Source organism: Desmodus rotundus, chromosome 6 (genome assembly GCF_022682495.2).
Source record: "Desmodus rotundus isolate HL8 chromosome 6, HLdesRot8A.1, whole genome shotgun sequence".
Classification (NCBI taxonomy): domain Eukaryota; kingdom Metazoa; phylum Chordata; class Mammalia; order Chiroptera; family Phyllostomidae; genus Desmodus; species Desmodus rotundus.
Window position 1 is genome coordinate 117,940,958 of NC_071392.1, and position 23,742 is coordinate 117,964,699.

At 42.1% G+C, this 23,742-nt stretch overlaps 1 protein-coding gene across 1 annotated transcript in view; it reads right to left on the minus strand.

Annotated features, from left to right (window-relative positions):
* Nucleotides 1-2,285: 2,285 nt before the first annotated feature.
* Nucleotides 2,286-23,742, minus strand: part of RNF24 (ring finger protein 24) — a 47,329-nt gene continuing 25,872 nt past the window's right edge. The window contains exons 2-6 of the mRNA XM_024559354.3: nucleotides 22,484-22,633; nucleotides 13,506-13,548; nucleotides 10,989-11,030; nucleotides 8,669-8,748; nucleotides 2,286-7,970 (exon numbers count right to left, since the gene is read on the minus strand). Coding sequence (XP_024415122.1) covers nucleotides 7,832-7,970; nucleotides 8,669-8,748; nucleotides 10,989-11,030; nucleotides 13,506-13,548; nucleotides 22,484-22,626 — 447 coding nt within the window. The 5' untranslated portion in view covers nucleotides 22,627-22,633 and the 3' untranslated portion in view covers nucleotides 2,286-7,831. The remainder of the gene's footprint in view (nucleotides 7,971-8,668; nucleotides 8,749-10,988; nucleotides 11,031-13,505; nucleotides 13,549-22,483; nucleotides 22,634-23,742) is intronic.

A 23,742-nucleotide genomic window follows, 5' to 3' on the forward strand; every position in this document is an offset into this window, starting at 1 on the left:
AGGCAAGGAGACTGGCAAAGGAGGGCTGGTGGGAGGGAAGTTCCAAGAGACAGAAGAGCAGGGGCAGTGCTGGGTTGTTGGGGGAGGAGCAGCTCAGGCCCCTCCCTGGTGGGCTGGTATCCTGGTGCCTCCCATGTTGGCCACGTGGGGGCAGCAGAGGCCTCTGCCCGTGGCTTGTTAGGGCATGGCCATTTCCAACCTGTTGGGCCCACTTGTGCACTGTCCCTGGCATCTGTGGGTTGTGGGTGCTGCTGTCCTGGCACAAGCCCCAGAGCTGGAGGGCCGTTGAGAGGGGTGGGAATTGTGGTCCTTGAATGGTGCTGGTGGTCTCTGCCACTGCCCCTTGTAGTACTCCCTGTTCTCAGCTTGAGCCATGCCCCCACCCTGTTCTCTGTCCTGTGTCACTCCAGGCACTCGCTTGGTCCCTACAGCCAGCATAAAGAGTGCCAGCCTTCACTCGCTGGTATCACAGTTGTGTTTCTTCTTGAGCCCCTCATGTCCCAGGCATTCCTCTGCTTGCTGCCTGCTTAGGCCGAGTACCAGTCCTGTCCTCTGCACTGCCTCCCCCTCCCCCCACTAATCAAGGCAAAGAACGGGGAGGGAGCAGGAGCCAGCCTTCTCATGCTCTGTTGTGGGCCCTGCCTGTCCTCTACAGGCTCTGCCAGTGTCTTCACACGTGTCATCTCATGTAGTTTTTCTCATCTCCACAATTCAACAGAAAAGCAAATTAGCCCAAGGTCAAACAGGTGGAGTCCCCGCCCCCCCCCCTCCTCCAAGGACCCACCTGGCACCTTACTCTTGGGAAGTTGCCTCTGTGACCTCACTTCGTGGGTTCTTAGCTCACACTACTACTACAAGGGTTGGTTCATGCTATGTCCACCAGTGAGTCTTGTTGCTAAGTCTGATGTACATTTTATGTTCTCATCTTCCTCAGTTCTAACACAGTAGACCTCTCTTGGCTTTCCTTCTTCCTTCCAGGCCCCTCTGTCTCTGCCAGCTTATTCTCTGAAGACAATTTGAAATAGCTCCAGGCGCAGTCCTCATTTCTCTAGGCAGTCATGAGCACTCATCTTGACTCTTTAACTTACAAGGTAGCATGCTCAGGCTGGCACTTGCTTTTGAGCTCCAGTCCTAAGGCAGTGACTGCCTTCCCTTCTCTCTACTTTATCTCCAAGGCTATCCCTACACAGAAATGTCCACATCTTTCGTCCTGAAACTACCCCCTGCCCCCAGCTTGAGAGGCATGTAAACTCCATCTCCACCATTGCCACCACTGCAGTCTAAACCACCGCAGTCTTACCCAGCAGTTGTCCTTTCCAACCTGCCCTCCACGTTGTAGCTTGAGGGTCCCACCCCACACTGTCTCACCAGAGGCAGTGTGGATGGCTGTGGTCATGGTCCAGGTGAGAAGGGAACCAAGATGGGAGCAGTAGGTGGTCCGTTGGGGAGAGGAATGGTTATAGAGGGTTGCCTGTTGGGCTATTATTGGTATGGGGGACAGAGGCTTGCTGGGGAGGCATGGTTTTGAGCTGTGATTAACACCAGGTAGCTGGATATTTTGAGTTGTAGAAAACAGCTGAGAATGACGTGCATGTAAGGTGGGCAGACCGTAGGAGGGAATTTAGTGAATGCCAGGGTAGAGTGAGAACAACTGAGAGACGGGCAGGGAAGGCAAAGTCTGCAAAAGAAACAGAGGTCAGAGAGGGGGCTGGTAGGGTTTTCTGTTGCTCAGAAGACTTGAGTGGAGAGGAGCTCTCCGACACCCGGAAGTGCGGATTACAGGTGGTCCAGAGATGGCCTCGAGGGGAACAATTTCCGCAAAATTTTGGGTCCTAGTGAGGGATGGTGAGGAGAAACGGCAGCTGCCCACAGTATGACTTTAGACCCAGAGAGAGATTCTCTCCTAACAAGTTATTCGCAGGTCTGAGATAGAGGTATGAGATATGGGCTAATTCTGCCTCTTAAGGCCCCCTGAGTACTAGTATCTGTACTTTGGAAACTCATCATTTTGTGTGTGGCCGTATTTGCAAAGCTGAGGCCAGGGTGGCAGGTGAGGCCTTGGCTTCTCTGCTTTCCTCCTCACTATGGCCTAGTGCTTTACTTACCACCTCTGACTTGCACCCCACACCATGGGGGACAGGCCAGAAGCTCCTTTATCACCATTACCTCTGCTGGTTGACCAGCTCAGTTTGATCAGAACTACTCACCTTGACTTTCCAACTCTTGCTACATGGGCTTAAGTGGGGTGTGGATGACCACACAGTGGGTACTTGATTAACATGAAGTATTTTTCAAAATCTGTTTATTTACATTTAAGTCAGTTACATGCATGTTTCATTTTTTAAACGAGTAATTAGCAAAAAATGCATTAAAACTTTAAAATAGCAATTAAATATACAAAAATATACCTTACAAAAAACTGCGAATGTTTAAAAATATTCTGCTGCAGAATTCTTAGTGTACAAACACGTCTATGAAACCTGAAGCTCAGCATTTCATAAACCTTTTTTTGAGGGAGTTACATATCTAGTGAATGAACCCCAGTGGGCTGAACTACAAGACTAAACTATCCTTCATGGCAATGATCTGTTAAGAGACCCAGAGATGACGGTTGTCAGGAACACTATCTTGGAAGACTAGTGTCACCAGGGGGGGCCCCATCTGCCTACCTGGCCTTAGCGGAACCTGGGAGGGAAGGAGTAGACAGGGATGATGTGCAGCTGGTCCAAAGCACAGGCTTGTACTGGCAGAGGAGTTTCATTGAAGTACAGACAAGTCTCTTGACAGTGGGTGGCTCACTTTCTAGGTACATGTACTTGGCTCAGGCAGGGTGTTTTCCCTGACTGCAGCCACAGAAGTGAGCACTGCATTGATAAGCAAAGAGTGCTGATGCTTGGTCTAAAAGTAGAGTAAAACTGTTTGCATCTTGGAACAATTTGGTCTCTAAAACTGAACTGGAAAAATGACATTTATTGAACAAGCCTCTTTTTCTCCTGATAATCTCAAATGGAAGTGCATTAATCTTAACCATGACACAGCATTTTCTAGTTATCTACTGCAAATTTCACCTGAATTTATACATCATGAATTTAGACATGCCCCCTACTCAAATTCGTAACAGCAAACTTGAAAGACACACTAACCCAGGGCCAGAGATTTACCACATGGCAGGAGGGTGGAGGTTCACTTGCAATTTCATCTCAAGCTTTAGATTAGGGGCCCAAAAGCACTTTGAATCCTGGGGAAGCTCTGGGTGGCAGGTAGCACAGGGGGGAGATGGGTGAGGACTAAGGCATGGTCCATGGTCCTCCCTGCCACAGCTGCCTAGAGAGAGCAGTTTTAATTTTTATCATCTGCAGGGGCAAAAATGAACTTAAAAGATTTTTTAAAGAAATGATTACTGCTGGGAGGAAAAATCTGTGGGAAGCCTTTTTTGAGGGGGGATGTTCATAGAGTAGGGAGGGAAAGGGAGCCCAGCCCGTGTACCTGAACATCTGATTGATTCTGAGATGGACCAGCTACATGCTTAGCAACACCTGAGACATCTGCCCCACAAGATAGGTGCCTTGGCCTTCAGTTGCTGCTGCTTGTCAAACTGCTGCCTCAAAAACATGGGTGCCCACCTAAGAAAGCAAGAGTTAACAGACATCAATGCTGGACTCAGGCATCACTTGGAATTGGCCAAGATGGTGTGGGGGCAGCCTGTCCAGGTGGCTGCAAAGCCGTTGGACCTGGATGAGAGGCCTGTACTGCTGTTGGCCTGCTCTTGAGTCCAGTCACAGATCAGAAAGAGTGGAAACTGGTTGTGTTCCCATATTATCTGGACGTTTGTGGCAAAGGTCAGAGAGGGATTGCAGTTAATGATTTTTGTATAGAAAACCATTCCAGTGTGCTGCAATCAGTAAGAAAAATGCTTATTCAAAAGGAGTGTGATTACAAAATCACCCTCCACTTCTGGGCTCATCATTTACAGACATTTCTGACTTCTGGTACAGCTCTTCCCACATGGATAGGAGTGCTGCTTGAATATACTCCGGTTTTCACATGAGGAGAAAAAATTATACACGCATACACAAGTGTTGCTCGAATATACATAGATGACCTCTGGAACGGTATGCAAGGAACAAAACTGGATGCTCCAGGGGTGAGAAGCTGGGTTTGCTAGAGGTCAGGGATTCAAGGAAGACCAACTTTATGATTTATGGACCATGTAAAGGGATTGATTGCTTACTCAAGTTTAAAAAAGTCATATTCAGCAGTAAGCAATAAATCAGGGAGCACTAGGTAAAGGCAGATGGAGGTGACTCGGGAAGATCACAAGGGGAAGAAGTGAGTCAGCAGACCTGGGACAACAAAGGACTGCCTCCCCAGTGACCTGCACACCTGTCATCTTCCAGGCTCTGGACACAGCTAATCCTTGCAAAGAGCCGGTAAAAATACCATTATGATCCCTGGGTGGTAGGTAAGGAAACAGGCTGAGAGCTAGCTGGTAGAGGCACCTGGCTGGAAAGGGATGATTCAAATCACTGATTACTTTTTCTGTCTAGTGCTCTGGGGATACTTCTCTGTGCATTTCATAATTCCCAGAAAGCTTCTCAGAAAAGTAATTACTCTAGTCACTAGCTGAGCAGAGTGGGATCAGGCCATGGACATGACACGCTAGAATGGGGCTGTGGAAAGTGCCTGAGATCAAGGCTCCAAAGGGCTTGGCATTGGGGGAAAAGCTTTTCATTTGTCAAGATTTGCAAAGAACAGGCATTTGGCCATGGTGGGAGGTCCCCTGTATCCCTCAGCCCAGACTTCCCCGTGGGCCACCGGTTTCCATTTGGCCATTTCTGTCTTGTCCGGCTCCCTTCCAGGGACAGGCGTAATCAGATCATATGGTGGCAAAGTAAAATGGCAGATAAAAACCAGGAATCCAGTCAGGCTGGTTTTGTTCCCTTTCTAAAGCCAGCTGAAGTCAGTTGTGCCCCTGGCAACCATTAGATAATGATTGGGCCACCAGCAGAAAGCAGTTGGGGCTGAGCTCTGTTCCACTAACCCATGGCACGCAAATAACGTCCGGTTTTGGAGCTGCTTAAGATGCATTTAGACAAAGTAAAGAAATCACCATGTCATTAGCCAGTGGCCCAAAAGCAGATCAGAGCCCCCATGTGTCTACAGATTAACAAAAGGCCATACACAACTTGGACACATGTGGACAGAGTGGCCTCACTGAGGTGTGAGCCTGAGCCAAGGGTATTAGGAAATCCTTGCCTCTTTAAAAAGTCCAGATAGAAATTTAACCTTGTCTGTCCACAAAACTGACTTCCATCAGAATGTAAGGAAGACATAAGTAACCCCCCAGCCACATGCAGTTGTGGGAGTGCAGCACAGGCAAGTGCTGGAGGAAGACCCAAATGTGGGTGGCAAATGCATTCAGACTGTGTTCTAAGAGTTGCCGGAGCTACTCCCAAGTGACAACCGCCATGCTGTGGTAGGACACCAAGCCAAGAAAGGGGACAACTATGAGCAGAGCGGGCAATTGGCACTCCAATGTCCAGCCCCATCCTAGTGGAAGAGCTGCATTTTAAAAAGCCCTCCATATTCACAAGTGTTGAGGTCATGTTAGTGGCACCTCATAGGGCAAAATGGTGCCAAATGGAGAGTGCCCAGCACTCGAGCTTTTCTTCAAACTATCTGGCTTTGCTCCTCTGGTCCAGTGTGTACCAACCACATCAATTTGCTTTTAGCTGTGACATAATGAAATGAGTTCATTCGCCTCCCTACAAACACAGGGACTTGGTCAGGCTGTCTCCTTGGTACTGACACCGGGACGGAAAGCTGCAACCGAAAGGCTATAATCCTACAAAAATGGAGTTGAAGAACTTTGCAGTATAAAGCACAAGCATTCTCCCTTTGAGGGGAAAAGTTCTCTTTCCTATTCAAACCTCACAAAGACAAGATGACATTTGTCCCATGGCCATTTCATGGAGAATGGTGGGTGTTGGTCATTAATGAGGCTAGTCCAGAAGCAAGCCTTCTGACACTGGTTGGTCACTGGAAACATTTCGCTGTAAACTGGGTGCTTTGCAGCATTCAACTCTATTGTGCTACAAACAGAATGCAGAACAGGATGAAAATCTGAGTGTACAAATAGTTCTTTTCATGGGTGCCAAACAGGCTAAGGCTTTCATATAAAAATATTCCACGCTTCGCTTCCCTTGCCCTGTTTAAGAAACAGTCCAGTTGGCATACCATAGGAATACCGTATGACAGGTCATACGTAGGAAACAGCCAATTCTGACCAACTGGATTTGTAATTTTCCAAACTGGATTCTGCCCAGCACTTTTCTAGGCCAATGGGAATTTTCCTCATCCTTTAACCCCAGCCACCTGAGCCAAGGACAGGTTCCCTTGCCCATTTCAGGACAGTACAGAATGGATTCCAGAAAAAATTCCTGGAGACATGCTATGAACAGAATTGCTAAGCTTCCCCATCCTCTCTCTGTACCATGCAGACGGTATTTCTAGTGAGCAGCTGCCCCACTCACACCACTGAGGAAGCAGAGGCAACGCTGCTGATGAGGAGACCATCCCTCCAAAAGGAGGTGGAGAACAGGACTGAGGAAAAGAACTAGAGAGTTCTTAGCTAATTTACACAATATTCATGAATCCAAACGGACTCTGAGTCATTTCCAGAAAAGTTGGACAGAAAGAGCCAAAGAATAGCATGCATTGCTCTCCTATAAAGACACTTTCAGCTTTCACAAGTCTGAATACTGAGGCACACACCAATGAGCGAACAGCCCTGCAGGAGCTTCCTGATACTATTTACAATTTCAAGTGGATCCCTGCCTAAGGAATAACAGAGGGATCTTATTTGGGATGCTTTAAATTGTTAAAAAGTCCATAACAGGCATTTTCTTTGAAGCAGAAACAGAGATAGGGCAAGAGAGGGAAGACAACAAAGGGAAGGAAGAAGGGGAGAGGCAAGGGGGTCAGAATCATCCTATCTCAACAGGGCCAGGAGGACTAGCCATTCTTAGCCGTCTGAGGGGCTCCCTGTGGCTCCTACTGAGGCAGTGGGTCAAGACCAGCAGCTATGCTGGAGCCACATCTCGTATGGGGGGATGGGGGCGGCACTCTGAGAACCCTGGGTCACACAGAGACAGCATGGGCTCAGAGACCCACCCCCTGCTGGGGCTCCTGATGGGCGGTGTGGCCGTGCCTCACTGATGAGGTGGGGGTGGGAAATAAGAAATGGCAGGTTCCAAGATGGCCTTATCAAAGGAACATAAGAGGAAAAGCCTTGTTGGCACTGCCTCACCAACCAGGCAGGTTGGTCATGCTTCGGCTGAGGTAACCGCTGGTTTTACTTGGCTCAGGGGCTGCCAGGAAGGTTCGCTGCAGCTAAGGCATGCACAGTCTGCATAGAAGCTCATCTGTCCACAGGGTGGGGGTTGGTGGCTTTAAAGACCTGCTCTCAGTTCCCTTCTCTAATATTTGTGTTTATCTTCCCTCTTGCTTGAGAAAGATTCACCTTATGTGGAGATAAGTGTCTGGGAGACAGCATGTAATTGAGTCAGCAAGAGACTTGGGAAGTTTCTTGAAACAAACCCGCAGGCTCATTCAACTTCTCTTCTCTTGCCGTGGGGTAGTGTCAGCGTGCTTTGGTTGTCACAAGACCCAGAAGTGTGGGTTCTCAGCTTAGTTGGCCCAAGAGTTCTTCATGAGACAAAGGAAGTGGCAGCTGGTGCCCCAGGTAGAGCAGCCAACACAGAGAATACTTGTGTTCCTCCTGCCTCAATGCAGACATGGGACCCCGCAACCGTTTGATCCTTGTGGTGAGCTATACAATATTCTCTGCCCCAGGAAGGGGTCCCTGTGGGGGTCCATGGTCCTGCTTACTGTGCAACTGGGCCAGCTGCAGAACTGGCATGTTGCATAGTGGACACACTTTGCGAACCTCCAGCCACTTAATAAGGCACCTGTAGGATGAGACACCACAAGAGGGGAGATGTCAGTCCTGCGCTCATGGTACCCTCGCCCACACACCTGGCATGTTGACACATCTATGGCCCAGGACGGTCAGGTCCAGAGGAGCTCCACCTTTCGGTGGAGAATGCACTTCACCCTCTGGAGGAACCAGAGCCTCCAATCTTCCAAAAGGCCACAGTAAGAAGCAATACCACGGTTGACATGTACCACTGAGGGTGGTGTGAAGCAGGAAAAATAAAATATTCTAATAGAAATGCAAATGCATAAAATATAAGAGAAAGGGGAACATGAATATGTCTGCAGGAGGGGGGAGGAGACAGCCCTGCACTGCTATTTACATTCAGACTTATTTATCTTGATTTAAAATAACTATGGTTTTGATTAAAATAAGTTTTTTGGAGTGGAAGCTCTCACTGGAAAGTTCCAGTTAAACAGCTGCTTATAGCCTGGGCTCTTAGGCGGTATGGGCTTGTCTGGCTCTCTGCCAAAGCCCTGCCACCATGGTCAAGTCCCACCCCAGTCCCTCCTAATGTCATGTAAACACACAAGCCCCGCCCTCAGGGTGCTTCCTGCACTACAGACCAATCATGAAGCCATCACTTGTCTGGCACTGTCTCAAGATAAACAGTAACTTGGTTGATGTGCCTCAAACTCAGGTCCCCCTAAATAATTCCAAACCAATACTCACTTTCTGTGGAAGGCATGCTTACATGGACAAATCCCCAACTCATCTCGAGGCTTGAAGTCTTCTAGACACACGGCACAGAGCTGAAAGATAAATTCACAGATTAAGCCAAGCCTCTGCTAAGTACCCTCTCAGGCCACAAAGTAAAGTGCAGGCCGCCCGAGGCCCAGCCGTCTGAAGGAATTTGCAATCTTCCACAGTTGTTAAGTGAGAGAAACAGGCTCCTCTGGGCAAGGTCTTCTGAAGAAGAGTCTCCTGCTCTTTCTGTCACATCTTCAAAGATGGAGGGCACATGGGAGAAGACAGAAAGGAAGAGGAAGTTTCCTTTATTTACTTCAGTGCCTCAGAAGAGTCGAACTTAGGTTAATTCTCACTAGACAGGCTGGACATAATGTAATGGCTCAGGGGCACAGTTTCACAGGGGGCTCTGCCTGCTCAGCAGCACAGCCCCTAAAGGGGACTGCTCATACCCTGGGATAGGCCCTGAGGCTCTCCTTTCTCTGCTAACACGCTTTTGTAGTTCCTGGGTCCCCTCACTTTGGCACTGTCCTCCTGTCAGTGTCTGTCTTTGTCATATAAAAAGTTATTCAAGAGTCACCGAATTTAAACGAGAAAATGTGCAGTCAGGGCCAGGATTGCGCTCTGACAGGTGGCTAGGCCCCACGGCTTGGAACACCCAGATGTGTTCCAAGGACTGTGTTCCTTAATTTCGCTGCTGTACAGTACCTCATTGTATGAATCACTGTATCAGGTTTTCCTTCCTTTCCTCTCTCCTTCTCTGCCAGCATATCATGTTTTATTTATTTGCTACAGTACTGGTTACTGTACTTTTTACTGGACATTTAGCTTGTTGCTCATTTTTCACTATTATATTCATTAATAACAGTATTGATAGAAATTTCATGTGGTTACACAGGACCAAGCTATGTATCATTGTATAATTAGGCTACACACAAAAATTTGACAAAAAGTAGTTTCATTACCAAGAAATGCAGCTGGAAAGAACCAAATGAATTGTGAAAAATACATCATGGCCTCTAAACACAAGGTGTAGCAAGGTTAGGTTTTCCTTGCTGCAGTTTCAAATAACAGGGGGAGGGTGGATCAGCAACTTGGTCAGACTCAGTGAAACTGAAGTCGGCGGGTACAGCGGGTACATACTAACTCTGACATACAATGCCGCAACACAGTGCACTTATTCAGGATAAAGATTTTAAGCGGATGGGTCAAACCAATAAGGAAGACTTCTGTTCCTGCCAAATCTGGTTATTCAATATTGCAAATGTACGAGTATGTCATGATTTAATGTTTTAATTAATGGTCATCAAAGACACCCCAAATAGAAAAGGGATCACCCTCTATTACTGCATGTTATTTACTTCACGTGCCAAAGTTAACTTTGGGGAAAATTTAAAAATAAAACAGTAATTGATGCTTGAGTTTAATGCAAGGTTAGGTGTAAAATGCTGTGACCTATCAACTCTGATTAAAAAATATACAGAAGGCACAAAGGAGCAGCAGACAACTTCAAAGTATTCAACAATAATATAAATAATCATTATTATTCTTCAAATAATTTCACAAACTATCTTTAAAGAGACTGGCAATATAGCTTACCACAGTTAATCCACATAAAACATAGATATTACACATACAGCTTTCTTTCTAAGTCCTTGCTTTAAACACCAACTCAAAAACTCAGATAGATAGGAAAAGAAAGGGCCCACAAGAAATAAAATGAAAAAGAATTCTTACAGACTGTGTGTGTTAAGGTGTATCAGGATACACACACAAGCTTGTATTTAAGTTACAAAGCATAACCTAGGGAGCACCTATGAACCGACAGCCATGCAACCTCGACACCAGATAATCCCGAGGGTATACCTCTCCTCGTACGATCTTCCCTACTCCACCCCTCTGTCTCACCTCCCCAAACTCCTACTCCCAAGAAATAATCGCTGTCCTTTTTGTGACAATGGTAAGAAGGGACTACTGGGAACATTTTCAAGAGTGCAGTTCCTGCAAATTCACTTTGCGTAGAAAAACTCCCATCTCCCTATCTCCTACTCACACAGCACTGGCATCAGGCAGCGTCCCTGCCACTAGGCAATCTTACGTGGGCAGCATCCTTCTGAAAAATATGAGTTACGTTACTCAAAGTCTTCACACAATTGATTTTTATGTGACCTCATCCTCAAATATTCTATTAAGTTGATCAAAATCTGATTTTTCAACTTCTGAAAATAAAGATGTTTAAGCATACCATAGCATACCACTCTAGTAGAAAACAGCTCAAGACTAAAACACTCATAAGGGAACTTACCTCATGTAAATTCAATTCTTTTACTTTCTCTTTTAATATAACCTATAAGACAAAAAATATGTTCTTATACCCATTTACATCTGTAATTTAAAAAATTTCTCATTTTATTTACAAATACTTCTCTTTTTGCATATAGCTCATTTCCCCTTACATTCGATATTGGAGAGGGCTCTCATTTATAGTTTGAGACAGAACATTTTATCAACATTTTTTGAACTTGAGCAATGATACAAAATTCTTCTGGAAAGCAATTTAAAAATCTCTTTGACAACAGACTAAATTTTGGGAAAAGACATAACACATGAGCATCTGGACTAAGCGGTAACATGGGAGGAGACAAATGAGGCTGACTCCTTACGGTTCAGTAAAACACAGCACTGGCTGATGCGACAGACTGACTAGTAATTCACTGTCTTTTAAAAAATCCTCATTTGAAGATATGTTTACTGATTTTTGAGAGAGAGGAAGGGAGAGAGGGAGAGAGAAAAACACTGATGTGAGAGAAACACTGAGCAGTTGTTTCCTGTGTACTCCCCAACCAGGGACCGAACCAACGGTCGGTGCCCTGCCTGGGATCTGACCTGCAAACTATGTATGTGTGTGTGTGTGTGTGTGTGTGTGTACACAGGACGACACACCAACCAACGGAGCCACCAAGCCAGGGACTATTAATAATTTATAAGAGATTAAAAAATAAGATCAATCTTAAATTTAGAAGTTTTGCTCATTATTATACATTACTATCCTCAGAAAGCTGCAGCTCTCTCTGGAGTTACGTAGGCAGACTTAACACTCATCCAGGTGCTGTCCCTGACTTGACTTTGTAGGGACTATCAGTTAGAAAGAATACCAGGTGATAAGAGGGCAAATTACTAGTTAAACAGAAAATTTCTGAGAATAAACTTATATATATCATTTTCAAGTGAAAAAACAGGCAAGTTAAATTCGGAGAAAATCTCTACTTTGAGTATCTTATATTCCTAAACCTAAAATAATTTTGAGAGTAAATCACATTTTCAAAAATCACAACCAAAAGTTACTATCTTGCTATGCAGGGGTGTATTAAATTTCAAATTCGGTATTTTTTAAAGACAATTTTTTACCCTATGTCTTGTGACTTTATTAGTTTCATCAGTCAATTTCACCTTGTAAACGACCACCAAGGCCAATTTTATTTTCTAGTTAGTTTTTCAATACCTCGTGGGTTGTGAAAATCATGACAGAACTGACACAAAAGGATCCATTCACTTAGAAAATTAAAACATTCCACCCTGTGTATGAATCTCACATGAGACCTATGGGGAAGGGGACGGGGTTACCTAGGACAGCAGTATGAATATCCAAGGAACTGGCGAAGAGCTCAAAGAGACATGGACAAAAGATGAACAAAAAAGATATGTAATCCTAAAATGGTGCAACGGTTCTGTGTTGGGGACCACCCTGCCTGGTTTCAGAACTATAATCCCCCATAACTAACCTCCCATGAGTAAAAAGACCTTGGGACCATAAGTCACTTAGGAGACAAAGTTTATCCTCCCAGCAGGGGCGCTGCCTCTGCCCCCTTTATTTCACCCTGCTTGGCCCCAGGCGGATGACTGGTTAGCCAATGACAGGTAAGATTCCTTAAGGGAGGGATGACCTAAAACAAGCACGGTTGTGAAGGGGCCCTCAGGGGAGGACTTGGGAGGGCTATAGAAAAAGGGGGTGATGGACCCTCACTCCTCAGCTTTGACATAGCCTGAGCCCTCATTCTGTCTGCAAGAAGTCTCTAATCTCTTGGCTGCCTTACTTCCCCTGCCTGACTTAAGCCTGAAATAATGTGGAAGGCAGGTGTGGTCCTGTGCTGGAATGGGCGGTTTCCTGGGGGAGATCAGGCCTAAGAAAGAATGCATAAGATCCTGTGAAACCTGCTTTGCTAAGAATTCCCTCAATTTAAATGATAAGGGTCCAAGCATAAAATGAGTTTGTTTCGCTCTATCTATCTGACTCTGACTCAGAATAGGCCCTCTTAGTTCTTTGAATATTTTCTATTCCTTGATCATTACTGCCTGACAATGATGAGCTTTATGTATATGCCCTGTATTCCTGTGCAAATTAAACCCAATAAAAGCCCATTGAGGAACAGGCTCAAGGCCCTTCTCTGAGAGACCGGCCACCTTTCCTCCTCAAGCAGATCATGTCTTAGTAGACTTATTCTCATCTGTGGTGGACGGGGGCGCTCTGCGGGCAGAGCCCCACCCACGGTTCTGTAACATCATATCAGCAAAGTTAAAGACCCTCTGTGACTTTCTAAACTTTTTTTCATAGAAAAAAAATTTATTACTATATCATCTGAACTTTCTGTAAATTCAAATAATAAGAAAGAAGAGTACTTAAAATTGATTTGTTTTATACTGCCAAATAGCAACTGAAATGCTAAAATGAACACAGGTCCTAGTTTAAAATGAGTGGAAATATAAGTTCTCATTTTGGGGGGTAAAAAACACGATCAAAGCCAATCTGAAGTAAATTTCTTACCTGTTTGTAGGCATAAAATTCTTTGTGTGCTTGATGTCTTAGCCTAGAAGACAAATTAACAATGCAATATTAAGATTTGCAATGTAACAATTTTTATACTGACAGTCCGTTTCAATATTTAATATATTTTTCTTAATTAAAAAATAAGTACATCTAATAATGTATAAAAATCTTAAGAATTTAACTATATAAAAATACACACACATATTTATATACATACCAGTGTAACTGTCACCAAGATGAAGATATATATTTCCAGTATCCCTTAAATGACTCCTCCTAATCAACATCCACCCCTAAGAGGCACCCACTCTTCTGATTTTCTATCATTGTAGATTAATGATGCTGATTTTTGAGCTTCACATAAATGGATCATTTGGTATATACTCTTTTGTGTTGGCTTCTTTCAGTCAACATGCCCTCGTTCTTTCCCTTGCTTACTGGCACTGAAAGATGTTCCAGGCTCATCTTGTATTTTCCATGCCCCAGTTGTGGAAATAACCACTTCTCCCAAAGAACCTTGATTCATTTACAGGAGAATAGTTATTTAGAAAGCAAGATCTGGGTGCTAGGTGACTAGCACTCTGTTTTAAGTACTAGAGCTCTGTAACAAGTCTTGGGGTCTGGTAGTGTAAGTACTCAAGCTTTGTTCTTAACTACGTGAACTGCATGACCTTGTCAATTTCTATAAAAAAGCTGTTGGGATTTTGACTGAGATTGTGTGGAATTTATAGATCTCGTTTTTGGGGGAAGAACTGACATCTTTGCAAGACTGAGTTTCCAACTTATGCACATAGTATATTCCTCTATTAGATCTTAATTTCTGTCTATACATTTCTAGGTAGAACACTTTACACATCTTTCATTAGATTTATTCCTAGGAATTTGGTAATTTTTGATTTACTATAAATGATAGTTTTTCTCACTTTCTAATTCTTCGTGGGTACTATGTAAAAAAAGACGTACATTCATCTTGTATCTAGTGACTTGTTAAGTTCACTTATTAATTTTAAATAGTTTATCTGTAGAATCTTTTGGATTTTTTAATATATACAATCATTCTGTCTACAAATAGGTATTAAACTCTGCCTTTATAATCTTTATATATTTTACTTCTTTATACTGTATTTCACTTCTTTTATTCCTCTTTTTGTTCTGCTTTGGCTAAGAACTCTTAACAATGTTGCCCTGGCTGGTGTGGCTCAGTGGATTGAACACTGACTTGTGAAACAAAGGGTCGCCGGTTCGATTCCCAGTCGGGGCACATGCTTGTGTTGTGGGCCAGGTCCCCAGTAGGGGGCCCCTGAGGGGCAACCACACATTGACGTTTCTCTCCCTCTTTCTCCTTCCTTTCCCCTCCGTCTAAAACTTCACCACATTGTGCCAGTGTGGGTAGAGGGCTCTGGGAGGGAACAATACTGCTGCCTGGCTTCTGGACGTTTTCTGGGCACTCGCCCCATTTCCAGTCACTTCACCCACTTCCTGTATGCAGCTGGCACCCTTCCAGCTATTGTCCTGGTGATGAATCCCAGGGTGGGTAGGTTTGCATACGTTCTAATATGCAGGTCCTTTAAGCTGAGTCTCCTGAAAATCCAGCAGTTTCTTCTGCCTCCCCAATCCCTGCTGGTTTTTACAGCCAGAAGTTATGGGGATTTATCTTCCCAGTGCTGGAACCCTGGGCTGTGTGGTCTGGCCTGGGGCTGGGATCACTTGCTCCCAAGGTATCTCTCCCAATTTTCATCCATCGTATGTGAATGTGAGATAGTCTGTTCGGCCTCTCTGTGCCACACCAGGTCTTTGCACCTGTCCATGACTCTACCCCTCCTACCCATCTGACTCAATGTGGCTTCTTTAAATCCTTGGTTGTTGGACTTTCCATACAGCTCAATTTTCTGACAGTTCTGGGTGTTACTTGTTTTGAGATCTGTTTGTAATTCTATGGTTGTACGCGGAGACGATGCATGTCTACCTACCACTCTATCTTGACCAGAATTCCTGAATACTTCCCCTCCCCCCTTTTAACTGTTAATGTGGTATATTGTATTGATACCTTGATCCCTGGAATAAAGCCCACTTGGTTTTAATGTACTACCTTTTTTACACATCCCTGAATTTGACCAATATTTTGTTTATGAGAGACCCAAGTCTATAATTTTCTTTCTTGTAATGTCCTTGTGAGGTTTTGTATTATTTTAATCAAAATTATGCTGGCTTCGTTATATGAGTTGAGAAGTATTCTATTCTCTGGAAGAGTCATTTAAGGATGGTACTTTTTCTTAAATGTTTGAAGGAATTCACTGGTGAAGTTACCTGGCTTATAGTCTCTTTGTAGGAATGCTTTAATAATACATTCAATTTCTTACTATATATTTAATTATATTTTCTATTTCAGGCTTTTACTTTATTTTTTAAAAAATTTCTATTGTTTTACTTTATTTTTTAAAGATTTTATTTATTTTAGAGAGGGGAAGGGAGGGAGAAAAGAGAGGGAGAGAAACATCAATGTGTGGTGGCCTCTCCAGTGCCCCCTACTGGGGACCTGGCCCACAACCCAGGCATGTGCCCTGATTGGGAATCCAACTGGCAACCTTTGGGTCACAGTGTGGTGCTCAATCCACTGAGCCACACCAGCCAGGACTCATTGTGAGGTTTTTAATCCTTTAATAAACATTTTAATATTCTTTTATTTTCATTCTCATAACTTACAATTAAACATTTTAAATTGTACAATTCAGTGGTATTTGGTGTGGTCACAATGTTGTGCAACCATCAGCTCTCTCTAGTATCAAAACTTCTATCCCTCCAAAAACGTGGTCTCACTAAGCAGTCACTCCCTAGTCTCCTCCTTTCCATTCTCCTGGTGACCTATAATCTGCTCTGTCTCTATGGATTTGCTTATTATGGATAATATATAAAATACATATACAAAAGTAATCATACAATATGTGACCTTTTGTGTCTGGCTTTTATTTAATATAATGTTTTCGAGGCTCATCCTAACTATAGCAGGTTTTCAGTTATTCACTCCTTTTAATGGCTGAATATATGCCACAGTTTTGTTTATCCATCCATTTGTTGATGGACATTTGGATTGCATACATCTTTGGGCTATTATGAATAATGCTGCTATAAGCATTCCTATATAAGTTTCTGTGGAGACACATGTTTTCGTTTGCTTTGGGTCTTCATCTAGAAGTGAAATTTCTGGGTCATATTGTAATTCCATGTTTAACGTATTGAGGATGTGCTGAACTCTTTTCCAACAGTGGTTGCACCTTTTTACACTCCCACCAGCAACACATGTGGGTTTCTACTTCCCCACATCCCTGCCAACAGTTCTAATTTTCCATATATATGTATTTTTTTAATCCTCACCTGAGGACCTATTTTTCATTGCCTTTACACAGAGAGGAAGGGGGAGACGGGGGGAGAGAGAGAGAGGGAAAGAAACACTGATGTGAGAGAGAAACATTGATTGGTGGCCTTCACATGTGAGCAATCTCTTTCTTCTTAAATATTCATGTTTCCCTAGAATTCTGTCCTGGGCCCATTTGATCTCACTATACACATTCTCTCTAGGGGACACTCTTGATTTCAGCCTCCACTTGCTATTACATGACCCTCTATTTTCAGACCAGAATTCTTATAAGCTTTAGACTTATATATCCAACTATATACTAAACATCTTGAATGTTACACAGGGAACTTACTACTACCATGTGTTAAACAGAATCTTTCATCCTTCCACCCCAACTTGGCCATTCATTTTCTATTTCTGTGAAAAGACTCCTATCCATCCAGCTGCCTAAGCCAGAAGTCCACAAAAGATTCCAAGCTCATCTTTTTCTTGTCCTTAATACTCAGTCACCAAATTTTGTTCATTTTCACCTCCCAAATATTTCTTACAACCATTCATAACATACTCTCTAGCTCTACTGTCATTATCTTGGCTCAAGACCTTATAATATCTATTTAGTAATTCAATATTTTCCCTCCATTTTTAGTTTTTAATTTTATCAAAATTATATATGCATATATTTCAAAGCATATATAGTTTTACCGGATTAGTAACAACAAAACCAGCAGTCTTCTGCCTTCTTCCCCAGAGATAACTTCCCCCTCTTTCAGCTCACTATTTTGATATTTACTTCCGTATCTCTAAATATACCTTTCTTGTGTTGCCACTTCTTGACTTTTCAGTTTCAGGTGTAACTAATGACTGTCTACTAGGAATACCATACTTTCATTTACCCAACAAACACTTACAGAGTATCAATATTGTGCCAGGCATTGTTTAGTTGTGGGTGTTTGGGATACAGCAAACAGAATAGATAAGACAACTATCTGGGGAACGAGATGAATAACAAACATAAATTATAATATTTTATAATTCATGATAAAATAGGATCATTCCTAGCAAGGTAACACATCCTTCTTTTGTGTTCCGGTAGTGATCTATTCACAGCCTTGTTATAGGCAGCAGATTCTATACTAAAATATTATATAAGACTGAGGTTGATAGTGGGTATCTAGTTTAGAACTAAGTTGTGTTCCTCCTATGACTCCGATGAGTCTAGCTGGGACTGGAGGGATCTCTCTGCATGAGAACATTAAGGCCCCGTAGGAAGGTGCTGGAGAACTTAAGTTTTATTAAAAAATGGGCCTGGATAATTTTAGAGAAGTCAAACCCCTGAATCTCCTGATTAACTATAAAGGACTTGTTATATCCAAACTTAACATTAGAAGAGTTAAAAGTAACAAACTATGATCATCAGAAAGGGAACGTTCCTTACATCATGATTAAATTTAAAATTTTCAAAATGGTACCAATGACTTGTAAATCAAGTTTAGATACGTTTGAACATGACTCGCTTCTCTGATTAAAAAAGATAATTTTATTTTAGTGTAGCAGATCCCTACTTATTTGCTTGTTAAATGAATAAAACAGGATACAAAAAGGATAAGATGAAGTAAAATAATAATGCATGAAAACAATGTGATCATTTTTTATCTCTTTACTTACTTGCTTCACTATTAAAAAAAATACAAGGAGGTAAAATGGGGTTTCATAAATTATTTTTCAAAAAATTTACCAGAATCACAGTTGGTATATTAATATTTTACTTAAAACAAAAAAAAATTAAGGGCTTAATTAATTCTTTGACATAGTAATAAAAACTACTATGAGCTGTGTGTTTTATACATGGCCCTTCCTTAATGAAACTTTTAAAATATTTTGTTATATCTTTATCTTCTTTTAAAAAGTAATTTGGTTTCAATTATTAAATTAAAATATTTGAATTAAGCCAGTATTTGTGAAGGAATTTCCAGAACTACTTAGTAGCTGTGGGAAAAAGGAAAATATTTTGGACCATAATGCTATGAGGTCCTGTATAATTATTGCTAATTCCCTAGTTTTAAAAAAGTGCTGAATATTTACATAACATTTATCAAACTGTTATTAAAAGGAAGTTTCTAGAAATAAAGATTTTTTAAAAAGTGTTACTTAAGTGCCATATTATATTAGCTATGTATTTATTTCTCTGAGCAAGACCTAAGAATCATAGGCAGCCAACAACACATCAAGATACAAGGAGCGATTATATTTTGTGAGAACTTCAGAGAAATTCACTTTCTATGAAGAATATAGAGGGACTTCCGGTCAAGATGGAGGCATAGGTAGACACACTGTGCCTCCTCACACAACCAAAAGAAGGACAACAAATTTAAAAACAAAAAACAACCAGAACTGCTCAGAAAATTGAACTGTATGGAAGTCTGACAACCAAGGAGTTAAAGAAGAAACATTCACCCAGACCGGTAGGAGGGACAGAGATGGGCAGCTGGGTGGAGAGGACACAGGGCAAGGTGGTGGCTGGTGGATCTGGCGAGGCGGTAGATTGCAGACTGGGCGGTCCCACATTCAGGTGCTGAAAAATCGGGAGCAACAACCGGGGAGCGAGACAGACCATATAACCCAGGGTTCCAATACTGGGAAATCAAGCCTCAAACCTCTGACTGAAAACACCTGTGGGGGTTGAGGCAGTGGGAGAAACTCCCAGCCTTACAGGAGAGTTTGTTGGAGAGACTCACAGGGTCCTAGAACATACACAAACCCATCCACCTGGGAATCAGCACCAGAATGGCTCAATTTGATTGTGGGTAGTGTGGGAAGTGACTGAAATCTGGTAGAGAGCAGAGCAAGCAGCATTGTTCCTTCTCGGACTCCTCCCCCACATACAGCGTCATAATGCAGCCACCTGCCCTGGTGAGCACCTGGTTGCCCCACCCTGGTGAACACCTAAGGCTCCGCCCCTTACTACATAACAGGCACGCCAAGACAAAAAAAAAAAAAAATGCCCCAAATGAAAGAACAGTTCAAAGCCCCAAGAAAAATACAACAAAGCAAGGAAGAGATAACCAAACTATCAGATGCACAGTTCAAGACACTGGTTATCAGGATGTTCCAGGAACTCACTGGGTACTTCAACAGCATAAAAAAGACCAAGGCAGCAATGAAGGTTGCGTTCTGTGAAATAAAGAACAATCTACAGGGAACCAACAGTGATGAGAAGGAAACCAGGACTCAAATCAATGGTTTGGACTAGAAGGAAGAATGAAACATCCAACTAGAATAGAATGAAGAAACAAGAATTCAAAAAAATGAGGAGAGGCTTAGGAACCTCCAACTTTAAATGTTCCAACATCTGAATTATAGGGGTGCCAGAGGAGAAGAGAAACAGGAAGAAATTGAACACTTATTTGAAAAAATAATGAAGGAAAAACTTCCCCAATCTGGCAAAGGCAATAGACTTCCAGAAAGTCCAGGAAGCTCAGAGATGAGCTTTGGGTCCAGCTTCAGCTGGACCCAAAGAAGCACACACCAAGGCACATCATAATTACATTACCCAAGATTAAAGAGAAGGAGAAAATCTTAAAAGCAGCAAGAGAAAAGGAGACAGTTACCTACAAAGGAGTTCCTATTAGACTATCAGCTGATTTCTCAAAAGAAACCTTGCAGGCAAGAAGGGGCTAGAAAGAAGTATTCAAAGTCATGAAAGGCAAGGACCTACACCCAGATTACTTTATCCAGCAAAGCTATCATTTGGAATGGAAGGGCAGATAAAGTGCTTCCCAGATAAGGTTAAAGGAGTTCATCATCATCCAGCCCTTATTATATGAAATGTTAAAGGGACTTATCTAAGAAAAAGAAGATAAAAAATATGAACAGTGAAATGACAACAAACTCACACCTATTAACCACCAAACCTAAAAAAACAAAACAAAACTACACAAACAACTAGAACAGGAACAGAATCACAGAAATGGAGATCACATGGAGGGTTATCAGTGGGGGAGGGGGAGAGAGGGAGAAAAGGTACAGAGAATAAGTAACATAAATGGTAGGTAGAAAATAGACAGGGGGAGGTTAAGAACAGTATAGGAAATTCAGAAGCCAAAGAACTTATATGTATGACCCATGGACATGAACTAAAGGGGGGAAATGGGGGTTGGGGGGAGATGTGTAGAGTGGAGGGGAATAAAGGGGAAAATGGGACAACTGCAATAGCATAATCAATAAAATATATTAAAAATATATAAATTCACTTGTCAGAAAATTAGAAACTATATACTAAATTAATTCAAGTTGGACCATCAGTAAAAAAGTGCCTCAGAACACTGAGAGCAATGAGTTATTGCTGAAAGATATCTCATGTGGTATTTATATTAACCATAATCATATACTGTATAAACACTAAAAACTGTTAAAGATGTATAGCTGTATAATAAAATTCAATTATCTATTATTTTACACCATAAAGCTCACTGAATAATCAGTATAAAAATTTTTACAGTCTGGGTTTTCGCTTTGAAAATTAGGCCCTGTTTAAATTCTTAAGAAGAGAAAAATGCTTGCTTAAACAACTGTCCGTCAACTGTGAACTTTTACTGGCCACATCCTCCTTTACGTGAGTTGTTACTCCTTATCACTCGTCAATACAAGTGCAGCAGAGTTTGCGGAACACTTAGTGTTTTATGCAGATAATCAATCACCTGAACACTTGACCAATTCAACAACGAATGGGGACTTAAAATCTTGAGAGACCACAAGAATTTGTCTAAAGGCTTAGACCTTATTTGGAGATTGCTTTCTGATCCCTAATGACTTTAGCTTACGATAATGTAATACCCTCCTGAAAAGCAATCTTGAAATGTCTGTGAAAGTAGGTTAAATCTTGGGAACAGACAATGACATAAGTGTATTCAGTCCAGATGTTAATATGTTGGAAAAACAAATGAGAAATTTTTGTCCTAGAATAAAACACCTCATCAGCAGATAAGACTGAAGACTATATAAAGGTGTTTTATTGATTAGTAACTCATAGAAAGTTAAAATGTTAAGCTACCCTAAGTTTTAAAAATTTGCTAATTATCATTCTGAAGTGGTTCAGGACAGGACTCCCCAAGACATGCTACTTTGACATATATATTATTTTGAGCTGAAGGCAACTGAGACCCTGTGGGTCCAAGAGAAATCTTCACCTCTATCTTAAAGAATCTAAATTGGGTGCTTTGCCCATAATAACAGTTATTGCTATAAATAACATTTTATGACCTGGGAGGTAGGGCAAACATGTAATTACTGAACATCTGCTCTTTTCATCCTCCAAATGACCTTCCTCCCCTCTGAAGCTCCAAGGCACCTTACTTTATATCCTTAGTTCAGAAGGCCACATATACCTCACTTTAACTTTCTGTCTCTGAACCTTCTCTTGTACGTGGGGTTCCCATATGTATGTATATAATTAAATTTGGTTATTCTTCTCTTCGATTATTAGACTAGCTGAAAGAACCTAGAAGGGATAAGGACACGTTCTGTCTTCCCCACAATACTTACACAAATTTTTAACCAGCAAGTTAACTCATTATTGACTGTTTAACATACTCTAAAGTAACATAGAATGAAAATTGATTACCGAATCAAGTAGCAACAGAAGAGTAAACTGAGGATGAAGACAAATATAGCAGTGCCAAAAACCACAATGTATATGTTGAGAGGCAGATTCTGGAATCCAATATTAGGCATCCTGAAGTTGTAATGTGGGAAATCTGAGCTCATGGATGAACTGTGGAGGAAAAAAGAAAAAAAAAATTAGGTTATAAAGACTAAGAACCAAGACAACATCATCTTTGTACATTACAGTAGTCCCTTCTTATCCCCGGGGAATACATTCCAAGACCCTCAGTGGATTCCCATAGAGTAACAAACCCTATATACACTAAGTCTTTTTCCTGTATGTACATACCTATGACAAAGTTTAATTTATAAATAAGGCACAGTAAGAGATTAACAATGACTAAAATAAAATAGAACAGTTATAATAATACACTGTAATAAAAGTTATGTGAATGTGCTTTCCCTCTCTCTCAAAAGATTTTATTATTCTGTAGGTACACTGTGGATATGCTGGACAAAGGGAGGGTTCATCTCCAGGGATGGATGGTGAGAGATTTCATCACACTACTCAGAACAGCACTCAATTTAAAACTTATGAATTATTTCTGGAATTGTCCATAAATATTAATGTCAAGCGAAATATGAAGATATGTGGGAAAAACTAAGCAGGATGTAAATTGTGTGTGTGTGTGTATGTGTATATATAATGATTTTTGTCCACAATTTCTGGCTGATAGCTCTAGAAACCCTTATAGTTTCTTGGGAGTGAAAAGGGTGTCTTTTATGTTAATGTGGCAAGTTCTGGAAACTATATAAGGATGGGGGCATAAAAACCCAGGACAGTTCATTGGTCCTTTTTTGGAGAGCTTCCAGGCCAGTGAACACATGGAGGTGCTGGGAGAGTGATGTGCCTGGAGAGGGCACGGAAACTCCAAGCACCTTCAAACAAACCTTGTTCTATACATCTCTTCCATCGGGCTGTTCTTAAGTTGTATCTTTTTGTAATAAACCAATGAACTAACAAGTAAAATGTTTCTTTGAGTTCTGCGAGCCAGTCTAGCAAACTAATTGAAACCAAGGAGGGGGTTGTGGGGAACGAATGACTTACAGTCAGTTCATCAGAAGTATAGTTAACAATCTGGACTTGTGATTGGCAATATGAGCTGAAGGGGGTCATTGGAGCCTCCAATCTCTAGCCGGTTGGTCAGAGAGAAGCACAGGTAAGAGAATAGGCTTGAGGCTGGTGTCTGAGGTGTATGCATGTGTGCGTAGTCTTGA